This window comes from Pseudorasbora parva, chromosome 3, assembly GCF_024679245.1.
Source record: "Pseudorasbora parva isolate DD20220531a chromosome 3, ASM2467924v1, whole genome shotgun sequence".
NCBI lineage: Eukaryota > Metazoa > Chordata > Actinopteri > Cypriniformes > Gobionidae > Pseudorasbora > Pseudorasbora parva.
The window spans coordinates 7,921,944-7,946,540 of NC_090174.1; the positions used below are offsets into that span (position 1 = coordinate 7,921,944).

Consider the following 24,597-nt stretch of genomic DNA (forward strand, 5'->3'; position numbering starts at 1 on the left):
ACGCTATGTCATTACTCCAACATTATCTTCATAACTTAAGAAATAAAAAGTTTACCCCTCAGAAAAATGTACTTTCCTCTCTTGTCAACATGAGCGCGGCGCGCGCCGTCACGTCATGTAAAGACACACACTTAAAAGTAATCGGTCAGGTCGTTTACATGGTGAAAAAAAATGAATAACGAGTATGGAAGAGATTCAAGCTGTGCTGCTTTTGCTGGTTATGTATAGGTTTACTAAAGAGGTAATTAACAATGACAGAAAAGAGCACTAATATGCAGATTCGGCAGCATGCAGCATATTCAGAAAGCTTGTAAAGCTAGATATAAAATGACAATGTATAATTTTTATCAGCTATTACGGACATTGAACGTGAGATGGCTGAGACAAACGCGCGCCATCAGACAGAGAGCAAGACTGATATTTACTGAACGCAGAACGAACCTCGCAAAAGACTTTTAAAAATGCCGGTTGAACTAAAATGCTGCCTGAGCTCAACCAATCAGCATGTTCAGCGCCCAAGTCCCGCCCTCGAAAGTTCCTGAACTTTGAAAAAGTACTACCTCGCGAGCAGGGCCGTTTGGAGGGGGAAATATTTACCCGGAACTTCATTTATACCCTGGTTCCTGCGGTCTAAACACACGAAGTACCACCCAAAGTTCCTAGTTCCTGGGTAAAGTTCCTGTGGTGGAAACGGGGCTACTGTATATATTTTTACAACCCGCCCCGCACCCGCGACCATTAAATAGACATACGGAGTCCGCGGGTTATGAGACGACCCGCGCATCACTAGTTCAGGGCTATCAGGTTTGTCATGTCAACAAATGCACGCGCGATGGCATCCCCTGATGTAGGATGACAGAGCTTTAGACAGTAGTTGAGGACATTATTTTTTCCCAACTGTAGGGGGACCCCGAGAGCAAAAGTTGCCAAGTGCTGCTTTAAGTTATAAATATGGATATTTTTCTTACAAATATGCATCACTTTACTTCAGAAGCCTTAGACTTTTTAGGTAATGCAGAATCTTCGATCTCTGACCCAGTTTGTTTGCTGCAATCAATGTGTTTTCCTCCAACTGGCAACTCTTGGTATTTAAATACTATTGGATAAATTGGCAGTGGGCGGGATCATGCAGACAAAAACAGACATTCCGACAAGTATGTGAAACAATCCTAATGTTTCCTAAAACAATGTTTTCTAAATATCTGCAAACATATTTTGTTTTTTGAATGCTTTAGTACAGTCGAAAAAATAAATAAAACATCACCAAAGAAATTTCTGTCCCTCCACTGAAAACCCATTCCCTCATAACTTGTATCATTGAAGTTTGTTCTCACATGGCATGCAAGCGCATTTAAGCTTCCACAAGAACCAAGGAGGTTTGTTCTTGTGTGTCAACCAAGTACTGTTAAGATGCCATTTACTATTTTAGGTGCTCTATGTGCTTTGGTTAGCGTTTATGTGTGAATAAAAGCCTAAATGAAATATCTTCATAATTTAAAAATGATTGCATCAATTCAGAAGATTTGGATTAAGCCACTCAATTTATATGGATTACTTTTGCTATTTTTAACATTTTTGAAGCATGAAAGTTTTGGGAGAATAGGGCTTTCATTGGAAGGACCGAAATCTCTCAGATTTTATTAAAAATGTTTTTGTGTTATGAAGATAAACAGAAGTCTTAGATTTAGAACAACTTAAGTGTGGTTAAATGATGACAGAATTTCCATTTTTGGGTGAACTATCCCATTAAAATGATCATAGCTGATCATAGGTATCAAGGGATAGGTATCATAGGTATCAAATCAAGGGAGATTGGAAAATTGGCTATTTTGTTTGCTTTACAGATCCAAGATGATATTCTTATGAACTTCTGCTCAACTGGAGAGATTCATGAAGATGGTTGCATCTCGGCAGGTCTGGTCTGCTTTGGAAGCACAATCCACCTTCTGATTGGGGTAACTTGGATTCTAAATCTCAAACTCAACTGCATTATCTTCCTTCCCCAAAATGAGCTAATGCTTTTTTTCCGCCTGCTTTACAGCAAAATGTTTTGCTGTGGAATTATGACATAACTTTTGATTTCTGAAAGGAAATTCAGGTTTTAAGTGTCACACTTCAATTTTCATTCCATTGACTTCCATTTGGATGTGAAAGATGGGAAACTAATGCTCAAGTGAAGAAGCTGCATCACAAAGTTCTAGTTTGTTGAACTCTGGCATGCAAATTTTTATCATGTAAAGACATATGACCAAAGGGTAACAAGTTTTCAGACATCAGGGGCTTCATTTGTTATAATGTTGCATTTTCTTTGCTTGGTTTGCTTTCACAAGGCAACATTTAAAAGTATGCCAAAATGTGTTTGGGCAAGACACTTGTGAGTAAAACATCCTCTTATTGGTCAGATTTCACCTGTTGACAATCCTCAGAGCTTTAAGCAGTCTTCACCTGTATCTTTATGACAGGCTGACGGTGCTAATGTTCTTTCACTTTGGACCATGGGTAGTGGGCAGACATCACTGTCTCTCACAAAACTCCTCGACTCTGCTTTAATGTCAGGTACTAAATGTGTTCATTCTATGTTTACCTTGAATGTTACTAAATATGAAGTGTGTTAACAAAGCTGTAAATAAATGAAAATTATCTGTTTGTCTATTCAAGTTGTGAAGAAGATTCAAGTTGTGGATAATTTGATGTATGTCCTAAACAAAGAGGTAAGACCTTGTGGAAACTACTGTTGATGTTAGTGATGCACCCAAATTAAAATTCTTGGTTAAAAAACGAAATATTCTGGACACTAGGGATGTACAATATTGACAAAATAACCAATCAAACAAACTAAAACATGATGATGTTATAAAATCTTGATGTTTTGGGAGATTTTGTCTAAAACGATAATTAGAGGATACCTTGCTGGGTGTTTTTGTGCTGGTATCTTGGCTGGTTTAGGCCTGACTCTCAAAAATGTTAATATTCTCTACAGACCCCTTTTGCCCTATTTGGACGGCAATTGTTTCTCACGTGGAAGTCCGTAAAAATAAATGTGCATGCCACCTCAGTGATAACTTGGCGGATGGCGATTTATTCGCGGTGGAGGAGCAAGTTTTGTGATCCTGCGCACCTAGGAATGTGCTGCTTTAATTATGTAAATCTGTTTAAAAACAGGATGATATATAGATGCACATTATAGTTTAAATAGTTTTCTGTCTTGTATTTTATCCCGAAATAAAGGATGTCATTTTATTCCACATGGAAATGAGCTGAAATAAGTTAATTCAGCCTCTTATTTACATGAGGTAAACATAATTCTGCTTGGTTATTTTAACATATATAATTGCTGCCTTAATAACAGCCCATTTCAAATGTGTACGTGCTTTCCTTCTTATATATTTTTGTAGCAGTGCTCTTATAAATACTTGCCAGCGGGAAATGGTTTCTCTAGGACAGCATCTCTGTCCTAAGTTGAGACACTCGCACAATGTCCCCCTTCTTTTAATGCACCTTAGACACTACACACAACATAAAAATAAAATAAAAAATAAAATAAAAAGTATAGGGACTGAAAAGATGTGGGGGGAGGATTAGCTTATATTATTATCATACTATGTGAAATTTATTGACCCATTGAAAGTGGTGACAATGATAAATATTACATAGGAAAAAAAGAAAAGAAAAAGGGGACACTGATTATTACAATGATGATGGTATGATGATGATAAGTGATGGTAGTGATAATATAATAAATAACAAATTTGTAATTTTGCTTATGAATACACACCCACACCTACACTCACCCACACACACCTTACACATTAACACACTTTTATCTCACTTCTAGAATTATGTAATTACTCGATTGTCAATTACTGCACTATTGTGGTTTGTATGTCTGTATGTCAATAAAAAAAATAAAAAAATAAATAAATAAATAAATAAATAAATACTTGCCAGCATTTTTAGTAATAAAAGTAACATTAGATCTTTAAAATTCATCCAAATTACAATGAAGCGCAACCGTACGGTACTCTGCAGTGGTCAAAAAGGATATAAACTGTGAATTTTGAAGTGATATATTCTTGAAAATTCTGAGATGTGGATTTGTACGCCAATTCAATTACCACACGACCTTGGTGTTTGTCTAAAAACAGGAGGTAATTCGGCCGGGGATTTTTACGGAGCACCGTTTTGTCAGTGTTTTTTGGGAGAAAAACACTGACATTTTGGATTCTGACGGCAATAAAAACACAGACTAACCCCTGTAAATGATGAAAATAACCCCACAAGAAGCAATTACCGCCTGAATAGGGCTGAAGTAACCTTTCTATTAAGGCAATATTTGTTATTTCAAAAAAAAAACTTATTTCTGATATCTTGAATCATCAATCCTCAGGCCATACAATGCAAGCATAAGGTTGATGATATTTTAGCTTCTTGCATATCATACATTAGGCAAATGCTGTTTTTAGAACTTTGATCTGCATGTATTTTATCCTGGTGGTTGTCTTTATTTATTAAAGGTCCCGTTCTTCACGTGTTTTCGAAGCTTTGATTATGTTTACAGTGTGCAATATAACATGAGTTCATGTTTCGCGTGTAAAAAAAACACAGTATTTTAAATCCTTTAAACCTTTAAATCCTTCCTGAGATCAGAGGTGTAGGAGATAACATAAAAGTTTCCGGCTGTTGTCTAGCTAAAATTTGGCAGAAATTCATACCATAGTACAATGTAGTTCCCTGAACTGTTCAAAACTTTTAAATTTTATGTTAGCATTATTGTTAGCAAAATTGTCAATAAAATGACAGTTTGGTGCAACTTTCTGTAGTATATAATTTATAAAAGTGTTAGATTGATATGAGCTGATCACAGTATTAAAGAAATCTGTTATGGTCCTCAGCTTCAAATTTCCTGATCAGTAAACCTCTAATTTGTATGTAATATATTCTTTTTTCCTTCTAGGGCATGCTCAGCTTGTTGGACATTCACTCTTTTGTCATGCTCTGTTGCTGGCCGGATCAATACATAGTTGATTTCCTGCTGATATCGGAGGGAAACTCCTCATCTATTACACAGCAAGTGTCTTGTTTGACTTCTATTTGTAAGACATACAGAGACAGGGTGCTTGTTTTTCATGATTTATCCACACATTGACAGATAAATGTGTCTTTTGTGTTGAACAGGCAAGATGATAACAGCATGAAAATCATGACCTTGGTAGCTGAAGAAAACAAGGTATGTGTCCGTCCATCCATCCATGTTTATTTTTCTCCAGAGGTTGGTTGCCAGATGCACACACACACACACACACACACACACACACACACACACACACACACACACACACACACACACACACACACACACACACACACACACACACACACACACTCACACAGCTTATGTATTGTAGAGCAGAGCTTGTAGTATTAATTTTCACATGCAGTTACACATTGTCGGTTAAAAACAAGAAAGTGGCTGGTGGATTTCAAAATCTACCAGCCACTCAATGTTAACAAAAAAAGTTATTTTCCATCCCTGGCTCACACCATCTATGGGTGACATCACATATTTTGCGAAATGCGCAGTTAGGTGATGTGTCGCCCTCCATACATCTGGGAATTTACCATTGGCAGGGCTAAATCCGAGAGGCGGGATAAACGGTTGTCTTTCAAAGTCCCTCTGCACGCAATAGGATAGAGCTACAGCCAACCAGAGCAATGAAGAATGTGAAGTGGAGCTAGTTGATAGTAGGCCTGTCACGATAACAAAATTTGCTGGACGATAAATTGGCCAAGAAATTATTGCGATATGTGATAATATTGTCGTTCTGAGACCATTTTCCTCTAAACATTTATAAAGACTATTTAACAATGAAAAGGGAAAACATTTTAAATATCCACAATAAATGAACAAAACAACCAAAAACAATAAAAGCATCGGACTCTCAGTCTGTTTACAAAAATTGCACTTAAATAAATACCAAAAACAATAAATACAATGGATGAAAACTGCAACGGATGATTGTGTGTTAGGTGCATATTAGGGTTGTGCCGATGGACGATGATATCGTCCATCGGCACAACCCTAATATGCACCTAACACACAAGCATTCAAGAATCCCTCCGCTCCAGCTCCGCTCCGGGTTCACCATCTCCCTCTCCCCGCCTTGCTCACTGATATCAGAAACACCGCTCCGTCTTCGCTCTGAGGAAATTTGCGGCTAATAACTGCTAAAGTATTTTAGTAAGCGCTGAAATATCACTATAAAGTTCGGTTTATAACCTGCATTAACTGAAAAAAAATATAAAAAATAAACAATTGGAGATTAAGAGCCTAGTTTCAACGTGGTTTATTGGAACATTTGTGTGCATTTTCCCCCCACTATGCCAAACTGGCTTTATCAAAAGTTAAATATCATTGATGCTTTTTGCAGTGCAAATGTGTTTGTATGTTTGGAAGTTTGGAAAGATGAACGTTTTCATCAGTTATTTTATCTACGGATCAATACAGATGTCTGCTCATTCAAAATCATATAATAGAATATAATAACTGTATAGGCTACCTACTGGCTACTGATGACTGTATGCAGGTAAGCACTACAAGATGTTTTTGAATGCATTAGAGAGAACGATTAGTTTGTGTGTGAATAAGTGCTACCTGTTTCAAATGTGCTTTCACCCGATCATATTCAGTATGAGGTAAAAAAAAAAGAAATCCCTTAAACTTTAACATCCCGCTCATGCCCATCGCCGTGATCTGTATCAAGCTGGTTGTTTACCGTGAGTTCTGAACACTGCACTATGCTTATTTAAATCTTTTCGTTTCTACACATATTAGGCTATATATTTTTAATGTCTGTGAGGCAAGCCTGCTGAGTTTCAGTTTATTTGAGACGCGCTCCAGTTCATGATCATTGAAAGCGATGGCTTCAACGACTTCATAGTCTAGGCTACTTATTTGCTTCTAATTAATTAAGTACATGCAATTGGCAGAAGAAACCTTTATTAAAATTAAGATACAATTTGTACAAAACGAATCATAATCAGATGAAATTAAAAAATAATATTAGGCTATAATATTTAAACATAAATTAAAAACATTGTTTAATGGCTACAACAAGTAGGCTATAGTAAGCTACAGATTTATGTCATGTCTGAGCTGGATTTGAATGAACATCATTTTACCGGCGGGTTCATGAGCGCGCGCCTGCGGATTATAAAATGATCGGGTTTAAATGGGGTTCTGGCTCATAATTACAGTTAATGTGTCGGGCAGGACCGGTCTCTCGGGTGCATTGGCTTGGGTAGGGTCGGTCTTGATTTTTTTGAACTGATCTAAGCTCTAAAGTTCGAAAAAACGAAAACTAAATGAAAATATTCGTTTTTCGTCCACCCTGGACGATATCATCGTCCATCGCGATGTTTTACTGTACACATCGTCAACTGCCGATTTAAGTGACATCGCTCAACCCTAGTGCATATTAGGGGTGGCATGTTTCACAAAACCCACGGTTCGGTTCATATCACAGTTTTAGGGTCACGGTTTTCAGTTCTGTACGGTTCTTGCTGTTTTTTCTTTTAATTGTTAACAATTCAGAAATTTACTTCAAATTTACTTCAGCATCCACAATTTAGGATACAGTATAAAACAAATTGTTATTCAATCAATCAATCAATTAATCAACTTTATTTATATAGCGCTTTTACAATGACGATTGTTTCAAAAAAGGAGAATGTGTATTGCTATCTCTACAGGAACTTATGTGCCTTTTTAGCCCACAAATATTGAACTGAAGAATTAACTTGCATTTATCAAACTGACAACTTCAGTGTAGCTTTAAGCCTCGTTTATACTCGACGTGTCCACACGAGCGCACAGCAAAAATGATGTCAACACGGAGTGCGCGAGACCCCATTTTACTTGGCGGTGTGCACGTCAAATTTTGTAACTTTGCGTGCGGCTCTGCAACCGAAGAAGCACGAGTTCCAGGTGAATCTAGTGGCCAAGCATGACGTCTTATCACGCCGGCACCCAGTCTGCGCATCGAGTATAAACACCTCCCCAAACGGATGAGGTGCGTACATTCAGCGAGAGAGACGATAAAAACAAACAAGCATGCAAATGGAAATGGAGTCAGCGTATTGAGTCATGAGTGGGATCGCCAATGTCACGTGATTTTAGCAGTTTGGCAGTTTGACACGCAATCCAAATCATGAATCAATAATGATTTATGATTGTTTGAATCTTTATTTGAGGTTTGAAAACAAACGCCAAAGAGAAGACAATGCTGAATAAAGTCGTAGTTTTTGTTATTTTAGGACCAAAATGTATTTTAGATGCTTCAAGAGAATCTAACTAACTAACTGATGTCACATATGGACTACTGTGATGATGTTTTTATTCCCTTTCTGGACATGGACAGTATAGGGTCCCTACACTTAGATACTCTCTCGGACTAAATATAAAATATCTTACACTGTGTTCTGAAGATGAACGGAGGTCTTACGAGTGTGGAACAACATTAGGGTGAATCATTAATGACATCAATTTCATTTTTGGGTGAACTTACCCTTTAAGAATGATTTCAGTGCCGTTCTTTTCTCAAAGAAAAGCTTAACTCCAAGTCTTCCAGAGTCGTGACCAAAGCCGATTTGAAAGAACGCTGTTTGCCAGCTTCTTTGTTTACAAGTAGCACGCTGAACTGTTGCAACTCTGCTGTCATTATGTTAAGCCCGCCCACTGACTCTATACACAATGTGATTGGTCTGACTAGAGTTTGGTTTTTCCAGCTCACAATCCAACGGAGAGTTGCTAGACTACCCTGCCTGCAAATTAGATTTGCGGCCGCTACGGTGCGTCTAGACTTCTAGGCTAGGAAACTGGAGCACCCGGAGGAAACCCATGCAGACACATGGAGAACATTCAAAACATACAGTTTTTTTTATTCCTCACTTGTTTTCTCTATTTTCTGTGTCAAGGGTCATGCTAGGAAGCTTATGGTTCAGTCCCTGCCTTCAATGGAAGTTTTCTACTCGCTAGAAGTTTCTTCTTCGTCTTGGTTGATCCAGAAGGGACTCAACATGGTAATTATAACAATGCATATTAAAAGTATGGAAATATACGAAGTGTAATATATGTAGTGTAATAAACCTAAACCTAAAACAAATATTACTAATGTTCAGTGGATTGTCCTTGTCATATTTTGTTGGGGAGATACTGGTGGAAATCAAGCTAAAATTTTACACCCTGGTAGTGATATGTTTTCAACACAGCAAGGGAAAAAACCTAAATGTAAAAATTGCTGCTTCCTGTTTCTGGAAATCCATTTAAGTCTGACTGCTCTGATTGTTTTTCACCTAGCTTTTTTTCTTTTCTTTTTTTTTCTTTTTTTTGTTGCATATGTTGCTTTCTCACACCAGAGAAAACTTTATCAATGTTAGTCATATTGAAACATGGAAACGTGCAAAGTTCTTGCAGAAACAGGATTGTGTTGTGCACTTTGAGCGGAAAATAATATACTACTTGTCCGTCTGGTCTACACACGTCTTTAAATTTTGTTGGCAAAATTTGGTGTTGGCAGTGCGGAATAAAGCCACGCATGCCAGCCTTGTACATTTCTGCCACTGCTTCATAAGAGTTAGCAGTCCAGCATTGCCGCTCTACATGCCATGTTGTAAGACAAAATCTGTATTACAAACCCCTCCATGTTTCTTTTGTTTTTATGGCAATGACGTTGATATGTATATGGCATAGAAACCAAGCAGATAATATGGAAAAAGAGCACCACAGCACGCACAAATCGGATCTGAACAGTCAGTCATTTAGATACAATTCCAATCAGATACACAAATAATCAAGTTTTTATTTTATCTGTAGAGTCCACTGCTCTTTGAGTCTAGTGCTGGAGTGGCTGTGGGAGCAGGAAAAACTATGGATTCGTTGATATGTCCAAAAATTGGTTGCCAATGCAAATCAGTGCAAAACCAAAATATTAGCTGTCCTCTAAAAGAAACGATACATGAATATTTACGGCAGTTAATACATTTCTACCATTATGTCGTCCACCCCATTTATAGTTATGAGCCACCTGCCCTTGATATCTTGTATTGGAGGTAATTCATAAATTCAACTCTTTTCCTCAGGACACCATCTATTTGCTGGAGGGAATCTTGGCGAACACAAATTGGTGACTAACAGACACAATTATGACAGTCTATAAATATTAAGGACAATGAACTTTTGCATTTGTATTGTGGTGTTAATATGTTGTAGTGAATTTATTACATTTCTGGACAGTCAAATGCAATTAATTATTTTTTTTTGTCTTAAAGCTGCCCTGAAGATCCAGTGTCTACTGTTGTCATAAGATGCTTCACAGAGGCACTGCCAGAGAACAGGTGCGCTCTTGAGAACTGAAGTAATATTGATTAGAATTAAATAGACTTAGGTTTTAATTTTATTTTGGTTTCAGAAAGATATCTGTAATCGATTCAACCGAAAGAGTGCGCTGCTTGTTTGAAATGCTTGTTTTGCTCCTTATGCATTATTTATTTTATTTTATATTTGTGGCTTCACTTTAATACCCCTTGTTTCAAGACAAAGCTTAAACCTAGACTAAATTGCATGTTTGAGTTGTTTTAACTGAAAACAATCTTAAAATATGTCAGTGCCATTGTTTTGTCCCAAGATGCACACCAGTAATGTTTTTTTTTCCTAAGGAATATTTTTAAAAATGACCTTAAATGTCCTAATGAAACTAAGGCCTAATCCTGGCTTAATCTAAGCCTTATCGGTAACACTTTACAATAAGGGTGCACTAATATGCATCAATTAATGCCTAATTAATGCACCGATAATCATGAGTTAATGTATTGCTAAAGGTGAACTAACCCATTTATTAATGATTACTGCATCAGCAACTAATGAAGATTCAACATGATTAATAGTTTAAGTAATCATTAAATAGTTATTAGTTATGTGTCATAATGTATTAATTCCTTAATAACATATTATATTAACTAATAATGTAAATTAACGTGTTAAAGGGGGGGTGAAACACTCAGTTTCAGTCAATCTCATGTCAGTTTTGAGTACCTATAGAGTAGCATTGCATCCTTCATATCTCCGAAAAGTCTTTAGTTTTATTATATTTATAAAAGAAAAATAGGCTGTACCGAGTTTTTCCGGAAAAAAACGAACGGCTGGAGGCGTATCGTGTGGGCGGAGCTAAAGAATGACAAGCGCGGAGCTACTGCATGAGAGCGTCTGAAAGCTGTGACGTCGTCAAGCGTGGAAAAGAAAACATTACTCTAAATAAACCATGGCTATCAATCAGATTCAACTAATACATATATAATCCAAAATCAGATCCGGAGGATGAAATAAATTAAACAGGAGAAACAGCAGCAACAGGACGTCCATCTCTGTGGTATGTACTGTATTTAGTGGATTTATTGTCAACATTCGCGTTTGTTTACTCATGGTATAGGATGACATGATTTGGTTTATGGACTATTGTATGCCACTTAACCTTAGCAGTATCAAGCAAAACGGTTTTGCACGTCAGATAGTGTATAAAAAAAACAATGGAGTAACGTTAGAGCATTTGTATGAAGAAGCACGCTTTGTGAGAACGACCCCTAGCCTAGGGTTATGTTTGGGTGGTTTTACAATAAACAAACTGACATATTAGTCAGCTATACAAATGTAATTAAACACAAACCATACATCGCATGCTCCATTGATAAATTAACTATACACGATCGTGTTGTTTACTGATGTTTACTTACAACGATAGCCAACAACACAGACATTTGAAGCAGTTTTACTCACCGGCTGCTTCCAAAGCAGGACCGTGAACCTTTATCGCTGGGACCGCTCCGTCAAAAACACACTTCTTGTTGATTTCGTGAAGTCCTGTGACAGCAGTGACCGCGGAGATCCACTATTGCGACGCGACTGAAACGTGCTGTTGTGAAGCTTCCCGTCATTTCTGCATTCAAATCGGTTCAAATGCAGCGCTGCCTTCCCGGAATGCTGTGCGGACGCGTTAAAGCCGCTTGACGTCACCCATAGGAATAAAGTGGAGCGCGGCGCAACATAAGTGTTGCACGGACGAGTGAATCTGCACCTTGAGAGCAGTGTTTATGGGCGTGCATAAGGCCCCCCCCCCCCCCCCCCCTTAACTTCCACAACAGGTCAAAGCCATGCATTTCATCTTCCAGTTGTTTGCTTTAATTAATCATTAGCTAATGATTTATAAAGGTATATCATTATGTTATGACTTTACTTGTTGTGGCACATGACTATTAACTAATTCAGAATTAATTCAAATCTCATAACCACAATTACATATTACTTAATCAATTATTTCATAGTCATGTATCCCAACAAATTCAAAATCACTCACAATTTCATGCATAACCCTTTTAATTCAGCTCAAAATATCTTACATTGGTTGTCTTTGCCAATCTCTTGTGGAAACAAGATAATAACATGTCATGACTCTTTCCTCTCGATGGCCTCATAGCTCTAGTCTATATGGAGCAAATGAGCTGTTCCACTGGGTCCTAAATTCAGTTTTTCTTCAGTATGCACTAGGGATGCAACAATACAGTTTGTCCACAGTTCAATACATACTTCGGTTTTTTACCACAGTTTTTGTTTTGGTTCGGTTTTTTGCTATTCTATTCTTTGGGGACAGGAATAAAAAGAGGTTAAGGAGAAATAGTTTTTATTGTAATACTGTTTTCTTTATTTTACTTAAAAGACTTGAAAAACCTTACTTAAAACTTTACTTTAAAAAAACACTTGTAAACATTCCTAGTGTATTGTATAATATAAAATAAATAAACAAATATATATATATATATATATATATATATATATATATATATATATATATATATATATATATATATATATATATATATATATATATATATATATATATATATATAAATACAGATTTACAGTGGCAGCTCTGAGCTGCACAGTAGCATTTAAGTATGAAATTGAATGAATAAATGTAGGCTAAAATTAAAACTACATAGTCTTCAATATACAATATACATTGATTGAAAGCTACTGTATTATTACTTTATTACTTTATTTAATACCTCTATAATTTTAGAGGTGAACTGTCCCTTTAAGGATAAGCGTTCACAATCACTAGTCTGCGCTGCTAATCTCATAGACACACACAATTTGACTTTCTCTTTAGATATTACCGACTGTGTTTATATATGTTGTGTTTGACAGTATTAGCGCAGTAAGACTACTTAGTCCAGTAATCATGTGTCTGACAGGCGTGCGTGCTCAGCGCATGTAAAACACGAATGAAATGTTTAACCGGAGAGGCTTTAAAACGCGGCTAAACACCTCCTTACTTTAGTGCATATGATTGGATGTTTGCTCATATCAGCGCGTAGACTCACAGGCACACTCAAACAGAGCCGAAATAAACTTGAGATAAATATTTCAAATGAAGAGAAATTCATTAAATGCAAAACCGGAAAAAAACGCAATTTAAAAGCGTGTTGAACCGTGAATGCCGTACCGAACGGTTCACCGGTGGTACCGGTGGCTGCAGGCGATTAAATGCATTGATTGGAACGAGGACATAAAAATGCTCGCATAAAAAAATTACATTTTTAAAACATTTACTGCACTTGAAACTTAATGCTTTATAATAAACCTCCCAACATTGGCTGCCACTGGTGTGTATAATGTACCCCACCCCCAGATTATCATATCAATAATCACAGTACTTATCAATTTCATTTGTAATGATTTTATTAATAGTTTAATTGCAAAATAACCATCTGAGAAATGTATGGAAGCAACATAGTTGCTATTAAAGTACTATAGCATTACAAAATTAAACTTTAAACAGAAGTGTGTCGACACATACGAATCAATAACAACATAAAATGTAGAAAAGGATAAATGTATGTCTGTGTGAAGAATAAGAATAAATGTAGAAAATTGTATTGGACATTCTGTACATGCCCACAGACAACATATTCATAAGCATCCGGTGATTTATATGCTTGTCTCGGGTGTAACTTACACGCTCGGTTTCTCAACTAAATACGTATATATCCGACCACTGTAAGTTATATCTGGCCATCTGCTAACGTCTTCTATCCACTACACTTTAGTACACGGATCTGGTAGCCGAATACCATTTGATAAAGTCAACTTTTTAAAATAACTTTCTCGGTTTGTGTTGCTTAATCCACTCACGTAGCTTGACATGCTGCTGATTCTCGCCACAGTTTGTTGCCAAAATGCGCGCGCATACGTTGCTACGTCATCATTGTATACAAACAGTAAAAGGGTCTATTTTGTATACTGTTTCTCTCTCTGCTTCCTCCAGATTGAACAAACTTCTTTATAAGCACAAGTTTGAAGAAGCAGAGAAATTTGCAAAAGCTTTTGGGCTTGATGTTGAAGTAAGACATTAGTACATTTTCCATATCAACATATCCTATCATATAAAAGGATTTTCATGGTTAACAAGGTTTCATTTGTTTTAGCTGGTGTATAAGGTGAAGCTGAATGTTGTGCTGGAAAAGCTCATCTCAACATCAGGCAGTGATCAAACCCTTGAGTGGCCCGAACTCATCGACGAGGCTAAAACCAACCTGATGAAGATCATGGTAATATTCAGCTTTGCAACAAACGTGAATGTGGAAGTCATCATGCAAAACTTGCATATAAGAGTGCATAGAAGGAATAAAATTTTTAACATTGTAATCTTTACGATGCATTGTGATATTTTACAACTTGTTAAGCAGAATATTATATCTTATTATTTTTTTAAAGCAGTCCACTTGATGTATTGTGAATGTTTGACTCTTATTCTTCTCATGTCCCACAGGATGAGCAGTTTGTGGTGCAGTACTGCCTAACTGCTTCCTGGCCTACTCTCAGCATAGCTGAGGAGATGTTAAATTACACCTTGAACCGTTTCCCATGCTGCCAGATCCAAACAGCCTTGGCTAAGCTCGCCACCTTCGCCAGCATGTATGGACCTGACAACTTTGAGTATGTTCAGCAGGCCAGCGATTACACTTTTTTTTCTTAGTAATTGAAATGTTTGACATGACTTTTGTCTACCATAAGCTCTTAATAGGGATGTCCCGATCAGGTTTTTTTGCCCTCGAGTCCGAGTCATTTGATTTTGAGTATCTGCCGATACCGAGTCCCGATCCGATACTTCTATAATACACAAAAAAAGATTAAAGAAGAGCGAAAAAACGAACCAGGATGTTCCTTATTTTTTATTTTATTCACCTTATTTTAACATTCAACAACTCTAACAAACAGAGCACTTCTGTGAGGTAGATTGAACAATCAAGTAATAAATAAACATAAATTCTTCACTTTTGGATTTTAGTGCAACAGTAAATATAAAAAAGTCCGGGACCGGAGTTGCGCAGAGCAGGAAGTACAACGGCGATATCAAAAGCACACCCATACTCTCATAGATGCAGAACAATTAATTATGTTGGTGTGAAATAAACAGTTATGGAAATTAAATTAAATTAAATAATCTGCTCCCAAAAATCCTGAAAAAATCTGTTAGTGCCTCAGTGACAACTTCACTCAGAGAAGACGTCAATCTCCGCTGTCAATCATGACATCACACAGCCGTTTTTATAGCATCAAATAACTAACTAAAACTAAACTTATTTAAAAAACGAACACTTGAAATGAAATCATCGTGATGATAACTGCCTACATTTACATCAATCAACTTTGGGGAAAAAATATTTGAAGTGTAATTTGACTGAAGTGTAATTAACAATGCTTTTCAGGTTTTTATAGGTCTAACATTAGTTTTTAGGTAGAGAAATTTAATAAAGTAGGCTAATGAAATGTAAAATAGCTGCATATTTAACTGTTTAAATGAAAGAATAATCCTTACAAAAGCTATTCAATCAAGAGCAGTGAGTGATTCCTTATCTTTTCTTTGACATTAAACAGACAGCAGTAAAGGCTACTGCCCATTTAAGACCTGAAGGAAGGCTCTGCGTCGTCTTTCTCGACTGTATAAAGTCCTCTTAAGGCATATTCAGACTATATCTGCTTGGATACTCATCAAGATGGACATGCTGACATACTTCTTGTGTGAGTTGGTCCGTTTAAGCGCAAGTCTTGAAAGAGAACTCAATATTTGCGCGCTGTGAGACGAGTGCGCGCTTTCGGATGATGCACAGAGACAGATCAGCGCGCGCGCTCTCATTCGCGTCTTCTGGCGAATATACACGGGTGATATTAGCGCTGTTGTAATGTATCACCGAGGAGCCATCTACAGAAACATACATAAAGCATTATTTTCAAGTTACAACCCATATTATTGATGCGTCATCATGCTCAGCTCACCCCAGAATATACATTATATCCGAGTCCTGATCGGGATGTAACGTCCGATTCCGATCGAGTCTGAAATCACGTGATCGGGCCCGATTTCCGATGATGTGATCGGATCGGGACATCCCTAGCTCTTAACACTTTTGAAATCATGTAATCACTTTGTCATACATAATTGTATACTCCATCTCTATTACAGGGGCATCACATGGATTGAGTTTTTAAATAGCACAGATTATCTTAAAGACATCCTCGCTCTTCTGAAAGAAGGAAATCTTAGTGGAGCACAATATTTGTGGCTACGACACGAGGTAAAACTCAACGTATGGTTTGTTCTGTTGCTTTAGTATTTGACCAGGAACTTGCCACTGGCTTGTGAATTGAGAATTTATTAGCCGCAAGTATTTTATACTGGTCTGGTACTGTGTTTTCATTTTACATAATTTTAATATAAGTAATTTATTAAGATTAACCCCTTGAGATATACCATCTTGTTTTCAAAGAGGTCCTAACATACAGTACAATATAACACAATCACAGGATAATAACAAAACAAAATTAGTACATCAACAAACAAAAAACTAATAAAAGACAATAATGAAAATATTACACCGCCAAGTTACCAGATTAGACAATAAATAATACATAACAAAAATACATAGTAATTAGCTATTATTATTAAATAAATAGTAATAGCTATTTAGTCTGTTTTCCCTTTGTGCTTAAAACAAGCCTAGCCCAGTTGTTCTCAACCTTGTTCCTGGAGAGCAAGAGCAAAAGTGCTGTATTTTTCTGGAACATTAGAATGATTGCAAATGTCTTATTGTTTTTTTTTAGACTATTTAAATCTCTTTGTTTTTAAATCTTCTATCTGTTTTTATTTTGTTTTATTATTAGTCAGCACTGTAATGTAGTAAAGTTGTTGCTACAGGTTGTTTTCATGATAATCAGGTTGTTTCCTTTTTTTTTCTTGCTTTTTTTTTCTAGGGTGAGTTTGCCAGTGAATTCGATGAAGGCTGCCTGCAAGCTCTGTTGGGCTCCATTTCATCAGACATCCCATCACAGGACCTAAGTCTGTGGTTTAAGGGTGTTGTGGTCCCATTTATATGGAGAGTGTTGCCCAAAGGACAGGTATGAGGCAGTCAATACACTTGATTTTTTTTTTCAGATTGTCTTGATGAGCTCAGTTTTTTGTGACTTTGATTCCCAACACCAATAATTCTTGCCCTGTAAGGTAGATAAGAAAGGTTTTCGAGTGTATATCTGTTTTGATGAATCACCACAAATCAGGAAATCCAAGCAAAATGTTTGTAAAGCAAATAGTTCTTGCATAATCCTACTGTAATTTGGAGTTCTGTTGTAATCTCTTTTTTGGTTGAGGATGGAGCATTGCTTTTTAAATGAGCTAGTTAGTTGTGCTTCATATTCACACACTTTTTTTTTTTTTAATATACACAGAAAATCCTCGCCAGATGGTTGGAACAGCGTGCAAGGAATCTGGAGTTAACAGAAAAGGTAGTTAAGTTTTGACAGACGTTGGTAGTCAGTGACATGATGTAGCCAAGTCTCACCAAAGTAAATTCAAAGATGCTCTTTCTCTCTCAGGTAGTTTGAATTATTTTATTATTATAATTATTATAATTTGTTTTGTAGAGTGACTGGCCTCATAATGGACTGGTTCTGGCTGAACTTGGCTTGCCTTCCCTCTGGAGGTCTATGGGTTTGGTAAATGTCAAGTTTGTCCCCAATTTTAAAACGGTGTGAAAATGTGTTGAGGTCCAAATTCCTGGAAAGTAGTACTGACCAGACCAATACAGGTTTCCTCAAATAAGAATGACATTGTTCTTCAGGTTGAAAACTGTGGAGCAGAGGAAGTGAAAAATCTGAGGTCACTAGTGGCAAACCTCCGACAGCTTTGTGACCTCTACACCAAATATAACTGCCACCTTTCGCTGTCCGACTATGAAAGGGTGAGTATGAAAGTTCAGATGTTCTTATATATTAGTGGCCCTAAAAGTATTGGACAATTGAGTCAAAGATAAAAATTAAAATTAAAAACCTAATAATAAATAACCAAAATAAAAACCAAAATAATAATGGAAGAAAATTACAGACTTGTCTCTGGTGATGGGTGATGGCTCTAATAATTTAGTCCACTTAAACCCTGGCCCTGCAAGCTGACGTTCACCTGCCTCCTTTTTTGAGTGCAACAGCCAAATCTCAACATCCAATCAACAAACAATGTTTTTGTTTTATTATTTTTTTGTGGGCCCATTGAATTAGGTTAATTTATCTTTAATTGTATTTACCTTTATTGATTATTCATGACACAAAGCATTGATTAACCTTAATGCAGAAATAAATCTCTTGTATGTGTTCTGTGGCAGGGAAGCACTCGCAGTATGGCCTTTCTGATGCTGGATAAGGTACAGGCCCCTGAGCTGATTCCTGCGGTCGTTGAGTGCAGCATTGCACCTTATGCTCTTGAGAACGGATTGGACCTGGACCAGACCCTCTTACATTATATCAAGGTCACCTTTATTTTTCAGTTATTAGGCAAATTGTTGTTTACAGCATTCTTTTTTGATCTACTCTTGTTGCACCAAAGGTTTATATTAACATGTTTTTTTGCTGCGTTAAGCATTGTAGCCAATGTCAGACGTGATGCTTTGCAGAAGGCCGTGTCGAGGCCGCTAGAAAGCGCTCAAGTGTAAAAACACTCTATATTATAATAAGTAGTAGTCATATAAGGTCATGTATTGTGTGCATAAATTCTGAATCCTATTCGTGAAGGAACAAAGTTCAACAAAATCTGATAATTAAATCATAAAAATGTAATTAAAAAAAAAATAAGAATAAGAATTAATACAAATTAAAATTATGTAAAAATAAACAACAAGAATAAATCACTTAACCAATTTTTTTTTTTTTTTTTTTTTTTACATGTGTAACAGTTGAACATTACCTGGAAAAACATAATGTTGATCACTGTCATATAAAATGTAACATGACTTGCCATCAGTGTTTTTTTTTTTTTTTTTGCCAGGGCTGGGAATAATTTTAAATGAGTGCTAAATGAACACAACCAGCATTCCTTTTTTTTTCTTCCTAAGGCAACGCTAATAATTGTCCCCCACTTCTTGTCGTTATATACTTTTGCTGTTTATGAACCACTGTCCTCCAGCCCTAGGAAGCACATCTTACTAAAGTATGGCTGACTGACGGCATTCCTCGCGTACCCTTGGTGAAAGACACGACACCCATTTGTAGGATGCCTGTTACAGTTTCTATCTGGCTGCTTGACAAAAATGACGAATGGAGACAACACTGCAGATCAAAGGGCACGCAAATGTCTGTCAGTCTATGGAAAGGTGTACTTTACAGAGCCAGCTGGAGCGGCACAAAGATAGCTAAATAAGGCTATCCACAAGAACTAGGAAAAAACATTAGCGAAGCCTCAGGAAGTAAAAAGAATGCTGCATTATTTTTCACATGTTAAACAGCCAAAATTAATCACATAAATGTAAATACAATTCCAGACCAAGTAGATGTATTTATATTAGTCACAATAAGCGGTTTAACGGAATACATATTTCCAGTTTAACGTCATCTCCGCAGTGAACGTGCCCAGAGAGAAATGCACATTTCAAACAGATTACACAATCAGAGATTGGCCAATTTCTTGTCGTTTTTAATGGTTTCTATTAAAATACATTTCAAGTATTTTTTATTGACATATTTCTTGTGTCTACGAGGCAAGTATAGCCTTTACGCTGAGTTTTGGTTCATTTATGAGATGCGCTCCAGTTCACGAGCCATGCGAGTGATTGCTCCAACGCCTCCATATATTGTCTGCTATATTTGCTTCTTATTTATTACATACGGGAAATTGGTTGATTTAACATTAGGTGCGTTTACATGGAGCACTGTAATCGGTTTAAAAGTCCAATCTGAATGAGAATGCTCCATATAAACACCTCAATCAGAATAAAAATGCCCAAACTGAATGAAATTGTAATCGGTTTGAGAGGAGTGAGATAAACCTTTTCATGAACCGATCAAACAAATAATGTAACCATGTAAACAACCTGACCCGATTACTTTTCAGTGCGCGTCCTTATATGACATGATACACAGTGCGCGCCTTTACCACTGGCCGCGCTCACACAGTAAAACACTCAACTCATGTCTACATTTTTTTGAGGGGTAAACTTTTTATTGTTATGAAGTTAAGTTATGAAGACAATGTTGGCATAATGACACAGACATAGCCTGGCTACATCCACTCATCTTGACAGCGTTTGTCCCAGGTACTTTTTACTTTAACTGTGCCCGACAGAAGAATATATTTTTTTCTGAGATGATTACACTTTACAACAAATAAATAGCTTTTATAAAACCTTATGAGTCCTGGTTGCCGTTGAGAGTTGCTATGGCATCTGTGAACACATTCAGCTGCTGGAGAGGACAGCGGCGACATTTCTGTTGCAGCAGACCAACTGCTCTGTGATTATTGCGATTAAGTCAGCACATGTAAACCCCAGATTGGTTTAGATAACGTCTCATGTAAACAGTCCACTGAATCTTTTAATCTGAATTATTTGAATCAGAATGACAAAAAAGTGTGCATCTAAACGTGGCCATTGATTAAAATTAAGATACAATTTATATCAAACGAAATTAACTTTAAAGAAAGGCTTTCTACAAAACAAAACTTAAGTATTCAAAATAATTTCTGACTCACTCCAGGTCTTCCGACATTACGTGTCCATTATCTTCCTCATGCTGTTAACTTTTCATAAAAAACAAACAAACAAACATAATATTAAAACAAACATGTAACAAAATACCTTTTTTTAATGGCTACAAGAGGTATGGTAGCCATTACTGGCGGCTAAGTACACAGAAATTTTACTGTCAATGCAGAAGTAAGCCATAGCTTTTTTATTTGCAATTGTTTGGTCTACATTTATACATTACTTCTTATACTATATTACTACTAATAAAACCAATCTCTGGGGACCCCAAAAGTGTGTTAGAATTGTCCTAACTCTCCCCCTTAGCGGCACACCTGCCTGTTTAGTAGCCTACACAGGATGATGGCCACATTATAAAATGCAATTCAATGTGCAAGTAACCCAAGTATACAGAATACGTTACTTCGATTAAGTAACGTAACGGAATACCTTACAAAATACATTTTTGGGCATGCATTCTGTAACTAAATACATTTTGAAAGTATCCTTCCCAACATTGCTAGTTACCTATTTATCGTTATCTGTGAAATCTCGGTCAACCTCTATAAAGATTTTTTAGCAAGTCCCTAATATGTTTGTGTACAATGTACAGATATCTGTGGTCTAGAGTCTAGGTTTTAATTATTATAATAATTTTGATGTATTATGCAAGCAGTTTATCTTTTGATGTGTTTCAATTTTAGGACCTGCTAGACTGCTGCAGCTCTCAAATCACATCTCTCTTCACTGAATGGGAGGCCAAAGCCGTGGCTGTACTAAACTGCATGACAGACACTAATGTAAGATCTGTTCATACATGTAACATGTTTCACAATATTACAGTGGGTTTAAATCATTATTCATATATTAACAATTAGTGATGCTAGACTCATTGTAGGGTACTGTAGTGTTATCGATACTATTAATACTGCTGTTGTATAAAGAGAATCGATTGAGTGTTAAACTAGAAATTTTTTGAATTATGTAGTCAATTAGACAAAAAATGGCAAAGAAATGACAGACAGAGAAAAGTCTTATAGAGTTCTCTTTCTAATCTCACTATGGGAATGGTTCTTAACCGTTATTAGGCACATCATCAAGGTATGTTGCCAAATTTGTATTTGATACCGGGCCTATTCACTATCACTGAATATTATTATGCTAGACCTAAACTATAGAATATGTTACAACAAATTATTATCTATGATAGCGACTGCTAGTTCTTTCAGGTGATGGAGGGAGAAGAAAAGAAGCCTTGCACACGTGTGTGTGGATAAATATTATAAAGGCGGGCCTCCCACATCACTGTTTTGATTCGTGATTGGCCTGTCAAGTGACAGACATTGTGCTATTAGTGCTTTCAGGATTAGTCACACCGAGGCGATTCCCATACTGAGATACCTCACTCATGTTATCAGAGACCGGGGTTACATGAGTAACCACATTTTTTTTATCACACTAAATAAAGACAAAGCTAATTGTGACATTTTATTATAATATTATGGTTTATATGATGGTTATGTTTATTTTAATAGAAATAAAATGAATCATGTTTTTTAAGAAATAAATTATGAAAATAAATTAAGATATTTTTCGGTTTAGACCTATTCAGTGTTTAAAGGGTTAGTTCACCCCAAAATTAAAATTGATGTTTATCTGCTTACCCCCATTGCATCCAACATGTAGGTGTCTTTGTTTCTTCAGTAGAACAGAAATAAAGAATTTTAACTCCAGCCGTTGCCGTATAATGCATGTCAATGTTTTTTTTTATTTTTTATATGAGAGTAAAAAACATACATACGAAACCATATTAAACCCTGCGGCTCGTGATGATACATTGATGTCTTAAAACACTGCAAGAAAACTTAATTAACTGAGACTTCTTACAGCTCTTACAGGTTGTTGGCCTTGTTTATTTCGCTGCTTCTATTGCTCTCCCCTTTTTTGTAAGTCGCTTTGGATAAAAGTGTCTGCTAAATGATTAAATGTAAATGTGTGTATATATATAAATATATAGGGATGCAAACAGTGCGCTTTTTTCAAGAGTAGAACTCCTGCTTTTTTCACGTCAGTTTGGGTGACTTGTGTGAATCGTTCAGATTTCACCAACAGTAATTCTGGATTCCCTCCACCAAACTGTAAATAGGATCTAAGTAAATCAAAACACTGTGCACCAAAACAGCAGTATGTGCGCTAGCGTGAACCACGCGTCAATTCTGCAGCGGCAGATCTTAAAGTGACAGCAGCCATTATTGTTAATCACTCACTGGTCTAGACTAAAGAACTTTTGTAGCTTTAATAAAGATTAATCTGTATTTAATTCATAATTTATGCAGTGCAGACTGTTTGATAACTTTGTTCAATTTCTGTAGCCTGTTTTCTACCTGTGAGACAGGAAGGACAGGTAAATATGACATGAGTTTATGAGAGGATTATTTTTTTATGTTGAAGTTTAAAGCCTAATGAATGTTAAAAAAGCTTTCAGCTACACTGTAATGTTGAATGGCTATAATCAATATTTAAAATTGGTGGGAAAATATTTCATAGAGACATATGCTTCATTGATACAGGCCTTCATTCATATTCATAAAAATATGCCATTGAACAAATATTTCAAATATAGTGTCTTTGTTTTTTCTACATTAATTTATTTACTGTAAAATGATTGCATCATAAAATATATTAAAACATATAAACATTTGTTTTTAATTGTGATTAATCGCAATTAATCACAGAAAAAAGGAAAGTTTACATAAAAAATGTGTTATGTATGCATTTCCACTATCTCTCTGCCTTTTGTATTGCAGTGCATATTGTATGTTCAGGGATGACAGATTGATAAGCAGATATGCTATTGGATGTACCTTTTTACACTTTGCTAAAAGTGGCTCTCCTTTTAATTTTGTCCTACCAGTGTGGCTCTCCTAAAAAAATAGCAAAGACCACTGGTCTATGGTATCTGCCACTGCAACACATTTTCTAGAATTTAATTTTACTCTGTGCCTATAGGGGTGGACCGGGGATGGCAGGGGTTGGTGGCAAAGTAAGTATCTGGATATTTGCCATGGGGCGAGGGCTTCAATTACCTCTCTTTTTTGACCATACATGTATTTGCATCCCTGACAAATAGATGCCTCATTAGGGCATGTGCTTATCGGTTGAATGACGCATCTATGTTCACATTTCAATGATCGCGCCAGGCTTTGACCTTCTTTGACGGAAGTACTGACGGATGGGAACACTAGATAATATTTATCTGCTATGAGGTAAAAAAATAACAAATACTGTTTCTGAACAAATAAATCGTTTCGTGTTTTAAGACAACATATCATCACAAGCCACAGGGTTTAATATGGATTCGTATGTATGTGTTTTTTAATATGGCAACGTGTGAAGTTTCTTTAAATCTTTATTTGTCTTCTACTTAAGAAACAAGGACACCTACAGTGAGGAAAATAAGTATTTGAACACCCTGTTATTTTGCAA

At 36.4% G+C, this 24,597-nt stretch overlaps 1 protein-coding gene across 1 annotated transcript in view; it reads left to right on the forward strand.

The window, feature by feature from the left end:
* The window catches only part of kntc1 (kinetochore associated 1), a 70,771-nt gene that overhangs the window by 5,815 nt on the left and 40,359 nt on the right, over positions 1 to 24,597 (forward strand). Inside the window, exons 6-23 of the mRNA XM_067437722.1 lie at positions 1,845 to 1,955; positions 2,463 to 2,556; positions 2,659 to 2,711; positions 4,955 to 5,067; positions 5,176 to 5,227; positions 8,974 to 9,078; positions 10,138 to 10,181; positions 10,327 to 10,392; positions 14,376 to 14,451; positions 14,536 to 14,658; positions 14,880 to 15,046; positions 16,575 to 16,686; positions 17,363 to 17,506; positions 17,834 to 17,890; positions 18,029 to 18,100; positions 18,226 to 18,345; positions 18,763 to 18,906; positions 21,816 to 21,911. Coding sequence (XP_067293823.1) covers positions 1,845 to 1,955; positions 2,463 to 2,556; positions 2,659 to 2,711; positions 4,955 to 5,067; positions 5,176 to 5,227; positions 8,974 to 9,078; positions 10,138 to 10,181; positions 10,327 to 10,392; positions 14,376 to 14,451; positions 14,536 to 14,658; positions 14,880 to 15,046; positions 16,575 to 16,686; positions 17,363 to 17,506; positions 17,834 to 17,890; positions 18,029 to 18,100; positions 18,226 to 18,345; positions 18,763 to 18,906; positions 21,816 to 21,911 — 1,749 coding nt within the window. The remainder of the gene's footprint in view (positions 1 to 1,844; positions 1,956 to 2,462; positions 2,557 to 2,658; positions 2,712 to 4,954; positions 5,068 to 5,175; positions 5,228 to 8,973; positions 9,079 to 10,137; positions 10,182 to 10,326; positions 10,393 to 14,375; positions 14,452 to 14,535; positions 14,659 to 14,879; positions 15,047 to 16,574; positions 16,687 to 17,362; positions 17,507 to 17,833; positions 17,891 to 18,028; positions 18,101 to 18,225; positions 18,346 to 18,762; positions 18,907 to 21,815; positions 21,912 to 24,597) is intronic.